Below are 16,909 nucleotides of genomic sequence, written 5' to 3'. Positions count from 1 at the left end.
TGTCCTTCCCCTCTCTGTTAGAATCACTGCCTGAAGAGCCAGAGAAAGCTGGCTGCAGCAGCAACTTTTGCAAATCGTTCCTCCAGTCACAAGCCTGCTCTCAATGATCGTTTGGGGGCGGGCAGCTGCTACTTCCTCCCTGGGCGTCCTGCTCCTGGGGAGCTGCTCTGGAGAAAGCCGCCATGTTGGTGAAGCTCCAGCTGCAGCAACAGTGGAAGAATCTGCTGCTACTCTAACATGCCCTCATCCAGTTTTTCTCCAGGAGCTCAGGAGCAAGGGAAGGGCATGTTAGAGCAGGAGCAGATTCTTCCGCTGTCGCTGCGGCTGGAGCTTCACTGACATAGCAGCTTTCTCCAGAGCAGCTCCCCAGGAGCAGGACGCCCAGGGAGAAAGTAGCAGTTGCCCGCCCTCAAACAATCGTTGAGAGCAGGCTTGTGACTGGAGGAACAAATTGCAAAAGCTGCTGCTGCAGCCAGCTTTCTCTGGCTCTTCAGGCAGTGATTCTAACAGAGAAGGGAAGGACACTGAGACTTCAGTTCCCAGGAAATCTTGCGAAAACGATCAAGTGTTGTCCATGTGAAAAAAGTCACTTGTAGCTTGGCTCTTAGTGGTCAAAGGGGACCCTCCTCCCCACCTTTTTACCAGTAGAAAAGCTGGTTGAATCCAACCTTCTGTCTGCATTTTTAGTTGCTAATTTTGTACATGTTGCTGTTTCCCCCCCTCACAAATCTATATTTAAATAAAAACGTGTATTTTTTCAGTTTTGCAGGAATAGTAATTTCAGTTGTGATGGTGAGTAATTTAGTCTAACCCCATCAAGCAAACTTATTTTATACATCTGAGAATTTTCACTGATGCATTTTGCCTTTTTGAACATCTGATATCATTCCTTATTTTCTAAATGCTCATTTCCTTAAAGTAGGATTAAATTTATTTTTTAAATTGTTCTTTATGGCAACTGAAACTTAAACTCTATTAAGTGGCATTTTACTATGTTTTCAATTATCCTCCTATCTTGTAAAAAATAGCATTGTTATGACCAATAGTAGTATGTATACATAGTGCACAAAATGAGCCATTTTGTTTTAAAACAGATTGCAGATGAAAGAAAACCATCCATTGCTTGCTGTAATTACTAGAGCACTAATTACTCCTAATCACTGACATCAGGGTCAGTAAGGTGGATGACAACAGGAACATCAAAGACAAGATGCATATGTGCAATTGCATATCTTTCAAACCAGTCTATAATAATGTTGTTTTTTTAATAGCTACTGTTTTATCATTTGATGAAAAAAATATTAAATTTTGCCACTTTTAAAAAAAAATATTTCTTTCATTTGCAGTTTGACGGTGAGAACATGTATATGAGTATGACAGAGCCGAGCCAAGAGTATGTGCCAGCCAGCCAGGTGGGTTAATTAATCTTCTCTGCCTTGTTTCAAATTGTAATTAAACAAATTCAAAGAGTAGCATTGCAAATGAGTGGCACTATCAGTAACTGCTGCAATCAGAAATAATCATAATTTATAAACAAAGCATTTAAGCCGTGTTTCCAGCTAATGAGATAGCACTGATAAAACGCCAGTGTTGGCAGTTGTCTAAGATTCTGCCTTGTTTGCTCTCCAGAATGAAGGCAGCTGTTTTGCCAGCATGATCGTTCCCAAGCAGTTGTTTTACCTTTAGGAAATCGTCTATACAGGTGCATGCGATTTGTTTATCTGACTACAGACAAGTTAATCATTATAAGCCACAGGTGCCACACATTGCATTACTTACCACTTTTGGAGTTGAAGAATAGGGTTGTTACGTTTCCTATAAAAGGATTGCTTAAGGAAGATGGGGAGATGGCAGAGAAATTAAATGAATTCTTTGCATCTGTTTTCAGTGGGGGAAACTGTGGGGCACATACCCATGTAGGAGCCACTGCTTTGGGGAAGGGTCTCTGAAGAACTGAGTTAAATTGAGGCAATAAGAGATGAAGTTCTAGAACTACTAGGCATACTGAAAACAAATACATTTGTTAGTCCAGATGGCATACACTCGAAGGTTTTTAAAGAATTCAAATAGGAAATTGTTGATCTACTAATGAGTATATGTAACTACTCGTTAAAATCTGCCTCCATGCTAAATGACTTGAAAACTGCAAATTGAACCCCAGTTTTTAAATAAGGGGATAGAGAAATTATAGGCCAGAAAAATATAGGCCAGAAAGCCTAACATTTGTTACAGGTAAATTAGTAGAACGTTAGTGAAGAGATTAGCACATCAAGGGGAAAAGTCTGCTGAGGGAAAATCAACATAACTTCTACAAAGAGAAGTCCTTCCTCACCAACCTTTGGAGTTCTTTGAGCATGCTAACAAGCATATAGATACGGGCAATCTGGTAGACATCATAGATTTGGATTTCCAAAAGGCTTTTCACCAAAGAATCCTGAGAAAGCTTAGCAATCATGAGATAAGAGGATGTGTTCTCTTTTGGATTAAAAGTTGATTCAATGGCAGAAAGTATAGAGTATGAATAAATAAACACATCTCGTAATGGAAAGAACTAAGCAGTGGGGTCCCATAGGGATCGGTATTGGGACTGGTGCTATTTAATTTGTTCATAAATTATTTGGAATTGAGGCTGAGCCATTTAGCCAAGTTTGCAAATGATACCGATTTATTCAGGAGCATGAAAACCAAGGCAGATTATGAAGAGCCGGAGGAGGATCTCTGTAATTTGGGTGAGTGAGCAACCATGTGACAAATGAAATTCAGCACAAGTATTATAAAGTGATGAATACTGGAACAAAAAAAAATCCAAATTTTAAATATATGCTGAGAGAGTCTGAACTAGCTGAGACTGAGAAAGAGAGCTTGGGTTGTTGTGGAAAGCTCAATGAAAATTTTAACCCAGTGTGTGGCAGCAATGAAAAAAGTAGACTCAGTGCTAAGAACTGTTAGAAAAGAGATTGAAAATAAAATGACCAATATTGTCATGACCAAATTGGTGTGGCCTCATTTGAAATACTGTGTGCAGTTCTGGACACTGTATCTCAGAAAGGACATTGTAGCACTGGAAAAGTACCAAGAGGGCAACTAGGATGATTATGGGAATTTCTGTATAAGGAGGGAGTCACAACTAAAGATGGGCATAAACAGCAATACGAACTAAAAAAAGCCACAAACAGCCCAATCTGCTGTTTGCAAACAAGGGCTGATTCCAGACGGCCCTCCGCATCGCAAAACATCGCGCGTCGTCGTGCAGAAAATGCGAAATATCGCGTTTTCTCGCGCGAGTTTTGTGCGATGTCGCGCAAAACTCGTGCGAGAAAACGTGATATTTCGCGTTTTCTGCGTGACGACGCGCGACGACGTGCGACGTTTCACGATGCGGAGGGCCGTCTGGAATCGGCCCAGCTGTTTGTGAGGCCCCATTCTAAACAATCAGGTGGTCGTTGCAAGCCTCATTCGTTGCTGTTCGTCAAGCCAGACGATCTGGCACCTGCAATCAATTCCCTTGCCAACCAGAGGCAGGGACTGCCTGAACTCTGTCTGAACTCCTGCTGTTGCCCTGGAAACCCCAATCTAAGCCCAATTTAGCTTGATAGGCAGGTCTTCCTTTCAAGTGTGGAACTCCAAATTTGTTATAAGGAAGCAGAGAGCAGAGGGGAGGGGGCTCTCAGCTCTGGTTTCGCAGACAGTGAGGGAGAGACAGTTGCTGTTGGCATTTTGAGAGACAGACAGGAAGAGTGCATTGGAGCTTGAATTTTCTTTGTGTGTGGTGGGATAGGGATCTACCTCTTCAAGTTTCAGGGCTGCTGCCAGGCTCTGGGCCAAGCTATTATTTATTACTGGTACCTTTCCTGCTGCCTGCTCAGGTAAGGTTCCTGGGAGTGGTGCAGTAGGGGTATACCCCTTCAGGTTCCAGGGCTGCTGCCAGGCTCTGGGGCCAAGCTATTATTTATTATTGGTACATTTCCTGCTGCCTGCTCAAGTAGGGTTTCTGGGAGTGGTGTGGTAGGGATCTTGATGGCTGGAGGAGGGCCTGCTGGCCCCCACAACAACGAACATGTTCATGAACAGGTCATATTTGTCAATGTTCAATCTTTTTGTTTGTGGATGACAATGAACACCATGTTTGTTTGTTTTTCTGTTCGTGCCCATGTCTAGTCACAACCATATGGGCTCTGCTCCTTTTTTCTGTCAATCTAAGAGGAGACTTGGAGTATAGCCTCATCTGAGAATCTTCTTGTATAAGCCAGATACATTTGGGAGATCATTCTCCTAAAACTAACCCTAAAGTTTAAAACCAGTACTTTGCACTTTGTGTCTGGAAGCAGAAGTGGAATAGTTACATAATCTAGTACTTGGCATGAGAGATACAAGTTGTCATACTACTATGAATCTCATTGACTAACCTTGGCCAGTTATTCTGTCTCATCCCAGCCTTTATCACAATGTTGTTGAGAAGATAAAATTGAGATGAGGAGAACTATGAGTACCAACCATAGCTCCTTCAAGGAAGGGTGGGATAAAAAGTACCAGGTACTGCTCCTCTTTTTAGAACCTTTCTTAGTTCTTTCAATCTAATGTTGCTTAACATATTTATATACCAAAAAGGTAGGTATTGCATGGACAGCATAGATCCTGATAGTGTCAGTATTCTTAGACAGGGAAAATTTGGTTTTCTGATTGTGTGTGTGTACATAGCAAGTGTATATACATATATATGTGTGATATATAAAATTCCTGAGTACCCTAATGTCTAATAATTAATACCAGTTCATGAGCAAGGGTATTGTTACATGAAACCTGGGCTAATGATAATTGCATATAATAAATTAGTGTGGTGCCTAAGATACTGAGCTGTAAACTATGAAGTCACTAATTCAAATCTTTTCTCTTCTGCAAATTTACTAAGTAAAGCTCTGTATCTTAACGTTAGCCACTATCCTTAATATGAAGATAACATTTAGTTACTTCACAGGGTTATTGGAAGTAATACTGGATGGATTGCTTTATTTATGAAAATGAAATTTAATAGGAGGGAAATGCACTATGTGAGGATAAGTGACCTCCCAACTCCATAAATGGCTCAACGATATAGGTGAACATTGGTGAAGTTTTTTGAATGTGTTAAATGCTAAGTAACAATGTGACCAGCAAACATAGGTCACCACTTGTAATGGCACCAGTAATTATATGCAAATATGTATTTGCCTCCACAATGTGATGTGATATTGCAACCATAATCATTGAGAGTCAGAGTGCTGGCAATCATATTGCATGGGTGAGATGAGTACATGACTGAGAGGTGATATGATAACCATCTTCAAGTACTTGAAGGCTGCAATTTAGAGGGTGGCGAGTTGTTTTACACTGCCCCAGAAGCTTGGATCAGAACCAATGGCTTGAAATTAAATAAAAAGAGCTTTCGGCTAAACATTAGGAAGAACTTCCTGACAGAGCGGTCTCTCAGTGGAACAGGCTTCCTCGGGAGGTGGTGGGCTCTCCTTCTTCGGAGGTTTTTTTAAGTAGAGGCTAGATGGCCATATGACAGCAATGCTGATTCTGTGAACCTGAGCAGATCGTGAGAGGAAGGGCAGAAGGGGTTGCATCAGTGCTTGGTTTTCATGGCCCTTCTTATGACCCTTCTTCTTATGGTCCTTCTTCTCATACCCAGGGTAATGCTGATCGCCACCTTGGGGTCAGGTAGTAATTTTCCACAGGCCAGTTTGGCTAGCGATCCTGGAGGTGTTTTTCCATCTTTTGGGCATGGAGCGGCAGGGTCACTGGGGCACTTGTGGGGGGGGGGGTTAGCTGTGAAGTTCCTGCATTGTGCAGGGGGTTGGACTAGATGACCCTAGAGGTCCCTTCCAACTTGATGATTCTATGATTCTATTATTCTATGAATGACAATGTACACTTTGCATTTCCACTCATATCCTATTCCACTCATATCCTCATGTCAATTAGCTTTCCCTTATGCAGCACATCAACTGCTGATTTGTAAAATAGAACTCAGTATTTGGATGTATCATTTTCCACAAACACAATAGAATCTTCCGTGGATCTATGTGCATGCAACAGCTCTTCAATGTAAGCAGTGACACATGACGGGGGCGATAACTCTTTAAAAGTGCTATAATTCTCTGGTTAGTGTCTGTAGACCTGACCTCTAACACTTTAATAATGGTTTGAAACTTCAGTTATACCAACTTCTTGACTGGATTTTTCCCTGTTATTTTAAGAGCTGAATGGACATGGAATTAAACAGTAAGGAAACATATCATAAAGAATGGCTATAATTAACCTCCCAAGTCTACCACTGGATGTCCAGTATTGGTGAACATAAGATACATAGACATTGAAGACTATTGTTTTTTAAAATCCCAGAATTTTAAATATGTTATTATTTGTCTGACTAGCATTTTTACATATGTATTTATACCCTTGAAAAATTACTTACAGAGATATAATGTTCCCTCAGTCTTTGAGTTTTATCCAAATGTGTTCTACAAGCAGCAACACTTTGCTCCAGTCCTCAGAAATGAGGTTTGGGTGGAGGTGCAAAGGCAAAGCCTCATTGTATGGATGATACTTTGGATCTTGCACATACTGCTTTACAACTGCTATGTACATCTGCATAGCTACTCGCTTTTAATTGATAATGTTATTCCTTTTTCTTTAATTACTCAACCCCCTTTAGCACGATTAAGTAATTTTTTAAAAAATCCTATCTTCAGAGAAAGTATGTTTCCAATGTATTACTTGTCAGTCTGCTGCTGAATTCATTTTAACTCTGCCTTTCGGAGGAATTAACTAGTATGATTGAACTTCTTTAACTCTAAGTTCTGCAGGGATTTTGGAATGGAATTGTTTGATTAAAACTTGGGAAAAATATATTCTTTCCTAACCTTTACATCCCCAAATTGTCTTGACAAGTTTAGCAGTGCTGTTAGATTAAAGCAACCGGGCATCCTCTTGTTCATGCCTTAAGGGCTTTGAAGCACAAGGGCTAATTGAATTTGTTTGAAACTGTAGAAGTACAAACTCTCTGAATGATTGCTGTTACAAAGCAGCTGCTACCTTTCAGAGAATCATTATGTCTGTCTTAAATAGTTTTGAACAACGGAGTGCACCTCCATGTCTCCAGCTGAGCCATTTTCCGTCTGCTGATGTGCTATCTGTGCTGCATATTTGAACACCAAGGTTCACTTCCCGAGGATTTTTCTAAGGGAAATGAAAAAGCCAGCTACATATTTTATTCAACTTGTAAATAAAAGCATCTCAGAGTGTCACAGGGAACTCCTGTGTATGTTACATATAATCTCCCCTCCACCCAAAATTTTAATAAATTTTATCTTCACTCTGCTATTAGGTTGGGGGAGGGGATTTGGCAGAGGAAAAATGTGCATATATCACTTCTGTGGATTTAAATTTCAGCATGAGAAATAAGATGAATGTACTAAGAAATATGAGCTTCAAACTCCTCATGTTTATCAGAATGTGTTCATATTCATGAGGCATTGTGTCTTATTTTAAGACTTTTAAAATCAATTTATCACCTTTAGGCTAACATAAATAAAAACTCATCTGTCAATCAGGGAAAGTATAACATCAAACATCTGCATAGATTGGTAATCCAAGACAACTTGCCTCACAGCATTACTTGACAATTATCATTTCTGTTCAATTTTCAAATCAGTATATGCTTTGGGACTTATGTACTAAGTTGCTAAGTAGCAACATATGGCTTGCTACTGTTCTTGTGATGTTGCTGCAAGCGAACAGCATAACTCTAGACTTGAAAATTATTTCTGCAGAAAGCGTTCCTGGAAAGGAGCCAGAAGAATAACTATACTATAAAAATTAATGATATTCTTTTAGCTTGTCCCAAAAGACTGCTTGCTGCTCCTAGATGTCTGTATGTTTTATACATGTAAATATTGTATTCTGGTGACAAACATCTAGTGTTATGCTATGCATATTAGACAGCTTCTAAATGACTCTTACCATACACAAATTCATTATCACACAATAAAATTACATGACTATCATTTATTATTACACTTCACTGTGAAAATGTTTAAATGCCATTATATTCAAATATATATTGTTATCAGAATCATCAGGCTTCATACACATCAAAGATGGCCTTCTCTATCATCCACCTCCCAAGGACAACTGAGTGGAGCTCCTGGTGATGTCCTCCATGTGATAAGGGGGAAAGGCAAGTCACCCAGGAAAGGAATTGAGCAATTTCATTTAGATCTGACAATTTTTTAGAATCTGTACAAGGCAGCATACTGGGTCAAGAGTTCATTGATTGTTTAGAAAAGTAAACCTACCCAGTGTCACTAATGTGAGCATATGGCACAACTGAAAGGACATTGTCAATTTTCATTGATTTCTAGACTCCTAGAACATTGAACATATAGATCCTGCTTACTTGTTCAGATATAACTTAGTTCTTATTTGAAACTAAGAATGAATTTTACCCTTGTAGGATCAAGAATTTAAATATTGAAGAAGGACTCATAACAGACATAAAGAGTTAGTAAGAAATTCTTCTCATTTGCACTTGTGATTTAGGTCATGTACAGAGGTGGACGTGTGTGTGTGTGTGTGTTTTCTTGTATTGTTGATGATTTTGGGGTCCAGAGGAAACACTCCTTATTTGAAGATGTTGGTTTTCTACTTCTTATCTATAATTTATTAATCAGATTTCATGTTGTAGTTTGGTTCATTCCATTTAGTGCCCCATAGAGCAGAGAAACATGGAGGAGTGAAAGCAGGGCTTTTTTTTCAACTGGAATGGTCCAGAACGGTGTTCTGGCACCTCTTTAAAATACTCACGTGACTGGTGTAACGTGGGTATTTTAAAAATGGCCTATTTTGGCCATTTGGGGTCCGAATATGAGCCAAAACAGCCTGGATTGAGCTGCTTCCAGGTGGGGGAGGGTTCCCCCGCCCAGCACCTACCCGATCCTGGCCATTTTGGCCCCAATCCAGGCCATTTTAGGGCCTAAACAGGCCCAAAATGGCTGTAATGACCCCAATAGTGGCTCAAAGAGCCTGAATCAGGGCCGAAACAGCCATGATTGGGCTGGTGCCAGGCAGGGCCCGGCAGTGACCCAATCTGGGCTGTTTCGGCCCCAATCTGGGCCATTTGGGGCCCATTTAGGGCCCAAAACTGCCTGGATCGGAGCTGAAACAGCCAGGATCGGGCTGGTGCTGGGTCGGGTTGGATTCCTCCACCAGCAATCTGGGCCATTTTGGTGCCATTTTTGGCCTATTTTGGCCATTTTGGGCCCAATTCAAGTCCAAAATGGCCAGGATCTGGTCCAAAATGGGCAGGATCAAGCCACTGCTCTCTCATGTGGCAGCAACCCATTCCAGGCCTATCCGGGCCATTTTTGGCCCATTTTGGCCCAATTTGAGCCCAGAACAGCCCAGATTGGCCCCTAAACAGCCAGGTTTTGACTGCTGCCCTGTGGGGGAGTGCTCTCCCTTGTGGCAACAGCCTGTTACAGGCTGATCTGGCCCATTTTGGGCCCATTTGGGCCCAATTTGGGCCCAAAATGGCCCATATCCAGCCACTGTCAGGCAGGGGAGTGTTCCCCCGTGGCTTCCCAGAAGTGATGTCATCATGAAGTCCTGGGAGCATGCATGTATTGAGGGGCACACCACCTCCTCCCGGTAGTTGCCCTGGGTAAGAGTTCCCCCACCTCTTTCCTCAGAAAAAAAGCCCTGAGTGAAAGTATTTTTCTTAGAAGGCTATACCTCATTATAAACACATCCTAGTTTAAACACTATGTTATCTGTAATGTGTTCTAAATCTTTATCAGTTGTAGCAGCTGGTTTCTCTGTTAATCAATGAAACAAAACAACAAAAACAATTATTTGATCATAAATTATTATTTGATCTATTTGCTTTTAGATAATCAATCGTCCAGTGATGAATTTTCAATTAAAATACTGGGCAAATCTTTCCTGCTACTAATGTCATATCTTATTTGCTGCAGGTGATACAACATACCTTTTAATGGTTTAATGCCTAATGCATATCCAGTATAAAATGTTCCTTAAAATACACTGTGTCTTCTTTTGTATACCTCTAGAAAAGAATTCATGTTTTTGATACCTACAAGCTATGTGTTATATTTAAACTAATAGTTTATAATTATCAAAAACATGAATTCTATTCAATTAAATTTTCTAGGACAATAGTAACAGAATGAGAAAAAACAACCGTTGTCTATATTAAATAAACTTCATATATAAGCTGATCTGAGTCTGTGTATGAGTGTTAAAGTATTTTTATTGTCCAAAACTACTATGAACCTGCCCCTTATGACAAAGGGCTCCTGCAGTAAAGTCATTTTGACCTATTGACCTCTGACCTGATGAAACAATAATGATAATATGCTTTAGAGTAATCTCGTTATTTTCACAATGTCTGGCATCTCAGCAAGCCCAAACTAGTTACTCAAACCAGTCTTCAGCATCACATTCAAATGATTACTCTGTGCGATCCCAGAGGTATTCATTACAGACAAAATTGCTCTTGCTGCCTTGCATACAAGCTGAGTTTTCAATGGGAAATGAAAGGCTGCCTGGAAAAATAGGACACCTAATTAAGTTAAACTACTCTAGCATTTGGTTTGACATCTTCATTACTCAAAATTAAAAAGATGCTTCACTTGAGCACACAAGTTGCTATTGTTTATGTTGTTGCCTTAAATTGGCATCTCACACAGAAGTCTGTTTTTCAGAATTATATCTTTTAATAGCTCACATATTTCTTGCAGTTTATAAAAATGTCTAAAGGAGCTACTCATAGTCAATATACTGTAAGTACAAATGGTCTTGTATCTAATTTCATCACTACTCTATTATACTAGGCTTTTTAAAACACCCCTCCTACCTTATTTTAAAGATACAAGGTAAGTTACATATTAAATTATTTGAATGGACTCCAGCCATTTTTCTTTCCCACCCTTATAAATTTACAAAACTAAAAACTGCATTTCCTCCACAAATTGTATGCACTATGCTAGTTTACAAATTACACAGCTTCCTAAAACTTGGCCATTTGGGCCTTACATAGCTTTTTGAGTAGTGCTTAACATCTAGCACATGAATGAAAAATAAGACAAATTTTGCAGAAGCAGGCACAGTGCATTGAAGAACAGCAGTTTTCCACATCAGCAAATCTATAACTAAATACTTTTGGCTCAAGTCTGCTATGTAAATATTGAAGTTATTGTGATGTCTTTGCTGTGAATAATGGACTGTTGCTAAAATGGCTTTGATTTTTAGCTTGATGGCTGTTGTTGTATGTCCTATGGCAGGGGTCCCTCCCTAACGTCGTGCCTCTGGGCACAATTGTACCCACCAATACTTTCCATGGTGCCTGTCAAGGGGTTTTAGAAAGTAGGTGGGACCAGGTGGGACTTTTTCAAAACATGGCTTCTGATTTGCCATTGGAGTGTTGTTTGCCTGTGCAGATTTTTAAAAACATTGCTTTGGCAGAAACAGCACAAAGATCTTCACTGTGTGACTGAAAGTAAGCTGTAGCAGCCATTTTGTGGCTGGCTGCATCTCCTGCAGCAGCCATTTTGTGGCAGATATTTTGTTGCTGTGCCCACCACATTGTATAAGAATTCCAAATGTGCCTGCAGGCTCAAAAAAGTTGGGGACCCAGTCCTATGGTCTCATTGATGTTGAAAAGCAATTTTTCCCCAATCATTTGTGAAATAAGGTTTGTGGAGATTAATTCACAGTTAGTGTGGACATCATTTATTGTCTCCAAGGAAACCTTAGTTTCTACTCTTTTAGACATGACATGATCTGGAAATATTAATGTCAGTTTTAGTGAGGAAAAATCCTTTAAAGAGTTTTATATTCATGTTTCCATAGATTGGAATGGATTTTCTAATGACCTTCTTGAGTATACTTGATATAGTTATTTAAAATATTTATATTCCTCTTGGTGCACTGCTTTCAAGGCAGTTTTCAGTGATTATTAAAATGACAATAACAGTAAAATAATAATTAATGGAAACACTAATAGATAAGATGAAACTAGAGATAAACTCTAAATGCCTGCAATCAAATGATCATAAATACTAGCAACAAAAGTCTAAGAATAAGGAGAGATGTTATACCCATATTATAGATACAAATGCGACTATGGCTGACATTTATTTATTGAAATATATTTCCATGCCCTTTTATTCATTACTGGATTCAGGGCAGTTTATAAACATTTGGAAACACTATATAAAGTAATATACAATACCTTCAACTCAGAAAATAAACATCATGTATAAAAATGTCTCATAAATTAAAAAAATTGCATCATTTCGTATTTTTGAAAAATGCCTTCTGAAACAAAACATTTAAAACTGATACCAGTATGCAATGAGATGGATGTCCCTGCAGAAGTATTCCCATGGTTTTAGCACCAGTACAGAGAAGTTCCTAACTTGTACACTCATCCACTGTATTTCAGATTGTGGAGATACAAAAATATCTCCAAGGGTGACCTAGGTGTCTGGGCAGAATACAGTTTTGATCCAGCATGATATAGTGGTTAGAGTGTTGGACTGAGATCTCGGAGAAACAGGTGTGAATCCCTACCATTGAAGCTTGCTGGGTGACCTTGGGCCAGTCACACATTATCTGTCTAGCCTACCACACAGGGTTGTTTGGGGGATAAATGTAGGAGAGGAAAATTATGTAAGCCACCTTGGAGACCCATTGAGGAGAAAGATGGGGTATAAATGAAGTAAAATAAGCAAATAAAGTATTCAGTCCCAGACAACATAGGGCTTTAAAAATTAAAACTAGTGCTTTGAATTTGTGAAGTCAAACAGTAGCCCAGTAACTGTCACTGGGGGCCTCCTATCTCGGAAGGGATGTAGGTTGCATATCAACTAGAAGCTGCACTGTAGCTATTTAGCAACAGTTTTTTTTATTTACAATTTTTATTTAATTTTATAAAATATGCATAGCACAAAAAACGTAAAGAATACATTCAACAGCAAACTATTATCCATATATTAATGTCACCCAAGCTCAAATCTGCAAATGAATTCAACCCAGATGATAGCTTGCCTGCTGTGGGATTTGATTGGAAAGTTTTGAAAACTTAGTTCACGATATTGTGTATATGTTATGTGGAGACTGATGATACAAATACATGAATATTTTTGGAGTATGTTGATCACTACTTACCACAAGCATTGATTGCCATGTAACTACATTTACAGATGTATAAAATCCTGTATTGTATTTGGCATTGATAGGACAAAGATGGATGATTAAAGGACATGACTCTCAGTGAAACAGTTTTAAGAGCAGCTACATTTTATAATCAGAATGAGCTAGGAAGTTCTTGAATTCACAGGAATCTCTTCCTTGTGTACTCAGAAGCAAGATTTTGAAATTAGCTACAGCCTTTGCAGCCTTTAATACAATAGATAATGCCATCCTGTTGAGCCACACAGACATACAACCCTGGACTGGTTTAAGTCATTACTCATGGAACGATCTCAAAGAATTGCAGTTTAAGATCAGCTATTTTCAGTTTGGGAATTATCTTGCAATGTTCCACTGGTCACAATCTTACCCTCATGTTATGTAAAGCCTTTAGAAGAAACCATTTATAGTTATGTGGATGACACTCAGCTTTACCTTGCTATCCACATCCCCTGGTGATGTAGTAGAGGTGTTGAGTTGCTGCCTGACAGCTGTGGTTAAGTGGCTGGAAGTGAACGAATTGAAAACTGAACCCAGGCAAGAAGGAAGTGATGCTGCAGTCACTTCGTTGGCTACCCATCAGTTACCAGGCGAAATTCAAGTTTTTTTGCTATCACGTAAAAAGCCCTTCATGGCCGTGGTCTCTCATATCTGCAGGACTGCATATCCCCCTATGCTCCACCATAGCAGCTTCACTCATCTGAACAGAGCCTTTTGCAGATATCACCCTACAGCTAGGTAAAATCAACAGGTGCCCCTACATGCATATTCTTTGTGGTGGCTCCCGGCTTATGAAATGGCCTGCCTGAAGAAGTCAGGAAAACTCCCACTCTCATGACTTTCTGCAAACTGAATTATTCAGGAGGGGTTTTTTATACAAGTAAGAGGACTGTACTGTAAGGAAGTCGTTTCAAAGAGATGGAATACGCACACTAGTTAAAGAATTGAGCATATTCTAGCGATATTGATCAAAGATGCTACAGAACTAATCAGGAATATAAAATGGTTGTTTAAAAGCTTGCAACATGTCAAAAACTATGAAATACTTATGAACATTTCAGTGTATGCTAATGAGGCCTCCCCTGGTATTTACATCCAGAATAAGGATTTATAGTGGATAGCTATAAAGCATAACATCTTGATTGCCAGTTTGAGTCAAACATGCTAATGAGGCAGCTAACAGGTTAAAGGTACTGTATAATGTACTTGTTTGTGCAGAAGTATTTATAACACTTGAGCTTTTATGGTTGTTTTTCGGTTGCTACATAGGATTGCCAGGGACCTGGAGTCCCTCAAAGGGAGATGCCCAGGTCCCTGGACTCTCCCGGTGGGGGATTGGGAGCCCACACTTACCCCAGCTTTGTGCGCGCGTTCTCAGCTTACCTGATGGTGTCACTTCCGGGAGTTACATCATCATGTGGAGGTCAAAGGGGGCCCTTGTTCTTGCCGGCACAGGCTGCTCTTGCCACAACCGCGGCCCGCTCTTGCTGCCACCACCGCAACCTGCTCTCATTTGGCTCAAAGAGAATGCAGCAGCGAGAGCAGGCCATGATGGCGAGAGCAGGCTATGGAGGCGAGAGTGGACGGCAGCGGTGGTGAGAGCAGCCTGCTCTTGCTGCCCCCACTGCAGCCTGCTACCACTGCTACCACGGCGCACTCTCGCCGCCACCGCCGCAGCCCACTCTTACCACCACTGCTGCCGCGGCCCGGTCTTGCGGTGTGGGAGCGTGATTCCCACATGGGGGCGCACCACGCTGCCTGGGCAGGGGGTGCCCCAGGGAGCATGCCCCCCACCAGCCAAGTAAGTGGGCATGGGGGGGAAAGGGTGGGATCGGAGGATCCCCTGCCCCAGGCAGAGGAATGTGAACCCTATTACTACATTGTTTTCAGTTTGATTGCTACATTGTTTTTGATAGGGTTTCACTCCACCACAACTTGGGTTTCTGATATCCTGATCTAAAAAAACAGCAGTTGCAAGAAAAAGTCATTAAGTGAAACTTACTTACAGTTACTGGATTTAAGTGAAACTTACTTACAGTTACTGAAAGTTAAAAATTATTACTTAAAAATTAAAAATAAGATACATTTTTCCACATACGCTACAATATACAAATAATGGGTGAAAAATTCTGTGGCTAAAGAATCTGCAAGTGGGAAAGGCAAGAATGTTTTAAAAAATTGCTTTATCCAACTAAACCATGCTTCAAGGTTAAAATGTGTTACATCTGGTAGATTTTAAATAAAAGTATGTAAAAAAAGAGAAGATTAGGTAGATATGATAACAAGTGCAATATCTTGAAACTCATATACAGACCTATACATACATACAGACCGGTTCATTTGGGGGGGAAGTGTGGGGGGACACACAGCCTTCCCCAGGAGCAGCATCCGACATTTGCCTTAGTGGAGTTTGAATGGGAGCTTTTGAATACTGAAAATTACGTCGATGAGATAACCATCTTTGAAAAAGACTCGGAAACGGGACCACACTCCCCCCCCCCAAATGAACCGGTCTGCCCATCAGATGGTCTAATCCAAGCTGCATGTATTCGGACCTATATTTGAATTTTGACCCTATGAACTTTTTGAGTAAACTCTAAGAAAATTGATGGACTTTAGAAGTATTAATTGTTCATAGGCAATACCATCATTGTTTTGCACTAGCACTTTATGTATAGGTCTGTATATGAAGACTGTGTGTACTAATATGTATTGAATGGCAATTTGAATTATGAAATAACAGTAAGAATAATTTTGTAATTTTTCTAAATATTTTGTTAGGTTTTCACGACTATTGTAACTTTTTGCTATGTTTTCCAAGGCAGCAGTTTGAGGTCTCTTAAATGTAGAATAAAAGATAAAAGTATAGTAAAAAAACAAAGAACCAATTGAAATAGAAGGTCTCCAAAGATGTCTGAAGAGGGTTCTATTTCTGTGCCAGTTTGTTAAGCAGGCATCTATAGGTAGTTTTATACTAATGAAAGCAATCTACTAAATTTGGGTCTGAATTGGGTACTAAATTTGCAACTTTGTGAATAATCTCCTAAAGTCATTATTGTGCATATGTTATTGCAGCTTTCTAAGTAGTAGCACCTACAGCAGAACTAAAGTGGGACTAAAGGACCAAACTGCTCATCTGGTGCTAACTGATAAGCAAAATACTGTACATCTGATGTTGGAACAGATCTCAGGTATCGTCTAAGGTTTCGGGCCAAACTAGACATTATAGCATCCAAGGGTCTGACCCATGAACACTGCTTCTATTTTAAAGTTATGTAAAATATTGGGAAAGGGTGCATTTTGGCACTTTAAAAGGCACAGAGGTGGAACAAGTGTGCCTCAGCCTGCCACACTGTAGGCCTGATGACTGGACCTTCACAACATTTTTAAATTGCTTTAAAATGGTGGCATGAAATTAGGCAAATCTAGAATTAGTGGGTTGGCTCCAACCAGCTGAACTGCTGATGAAAAGAAAGGAGGGACCCCCTAATGACCATCAGAAAGGCTTTGCTGTGGATTATGGAACCTGCATACACAAAAGCCATGTGGGATGGAGACTATAGTAAGGAAGGGAATTGGGTAAGTAGGCCAGCCTGTGTCCCCTGCCACCACTTCCTCAAGTGACTTCATTGCACCTTGTGCAAGGCATGCT

The 16,909-nt window shown here is 40.1% G+C and overlaps 1 protein-coding gene across 1 annotated transcript in view; it reads left to right on the top strand.

Annotated features, from left to right (window-relative positions):
- Nucleotides 1-16,909, top strand: part of TOX (thymocyte selection associated high mobility group box) — a 360,299-nt gene that overhangs the window by 192,469 nt on the left and 150,921 nt on the right. The window contains exon 2 of the mRNA XM_054984302.1: nt 1,347-1,412. Coding sequence (XP_054840277.1) covers nt 1,347-1,412 — 66 coding nt within the window. The remainder of the gene's footprint in view (nt 1-1,346; nt 1,413-16,909) is intronic.

Source organism: Eublepharis macularius, chromosome 7 (assembly GCF_028583425.1).
Source record: "Eublepharis macularius isolate TG4126 chromosome 7, MPM_Emac_v1.0, whole genome shotgun sequence".
NCBI lineage: Eukaryota > Metazoa > Chordata > Lepidosauria > Squamata > Eublepharidae > Eublepharis > Eublepharis macularius.
The sequence above is the reverse complement of the archived record's forward strand: the minus strand, read 5'-3'. Positions and strand labels throughout refer to the sequence as shown.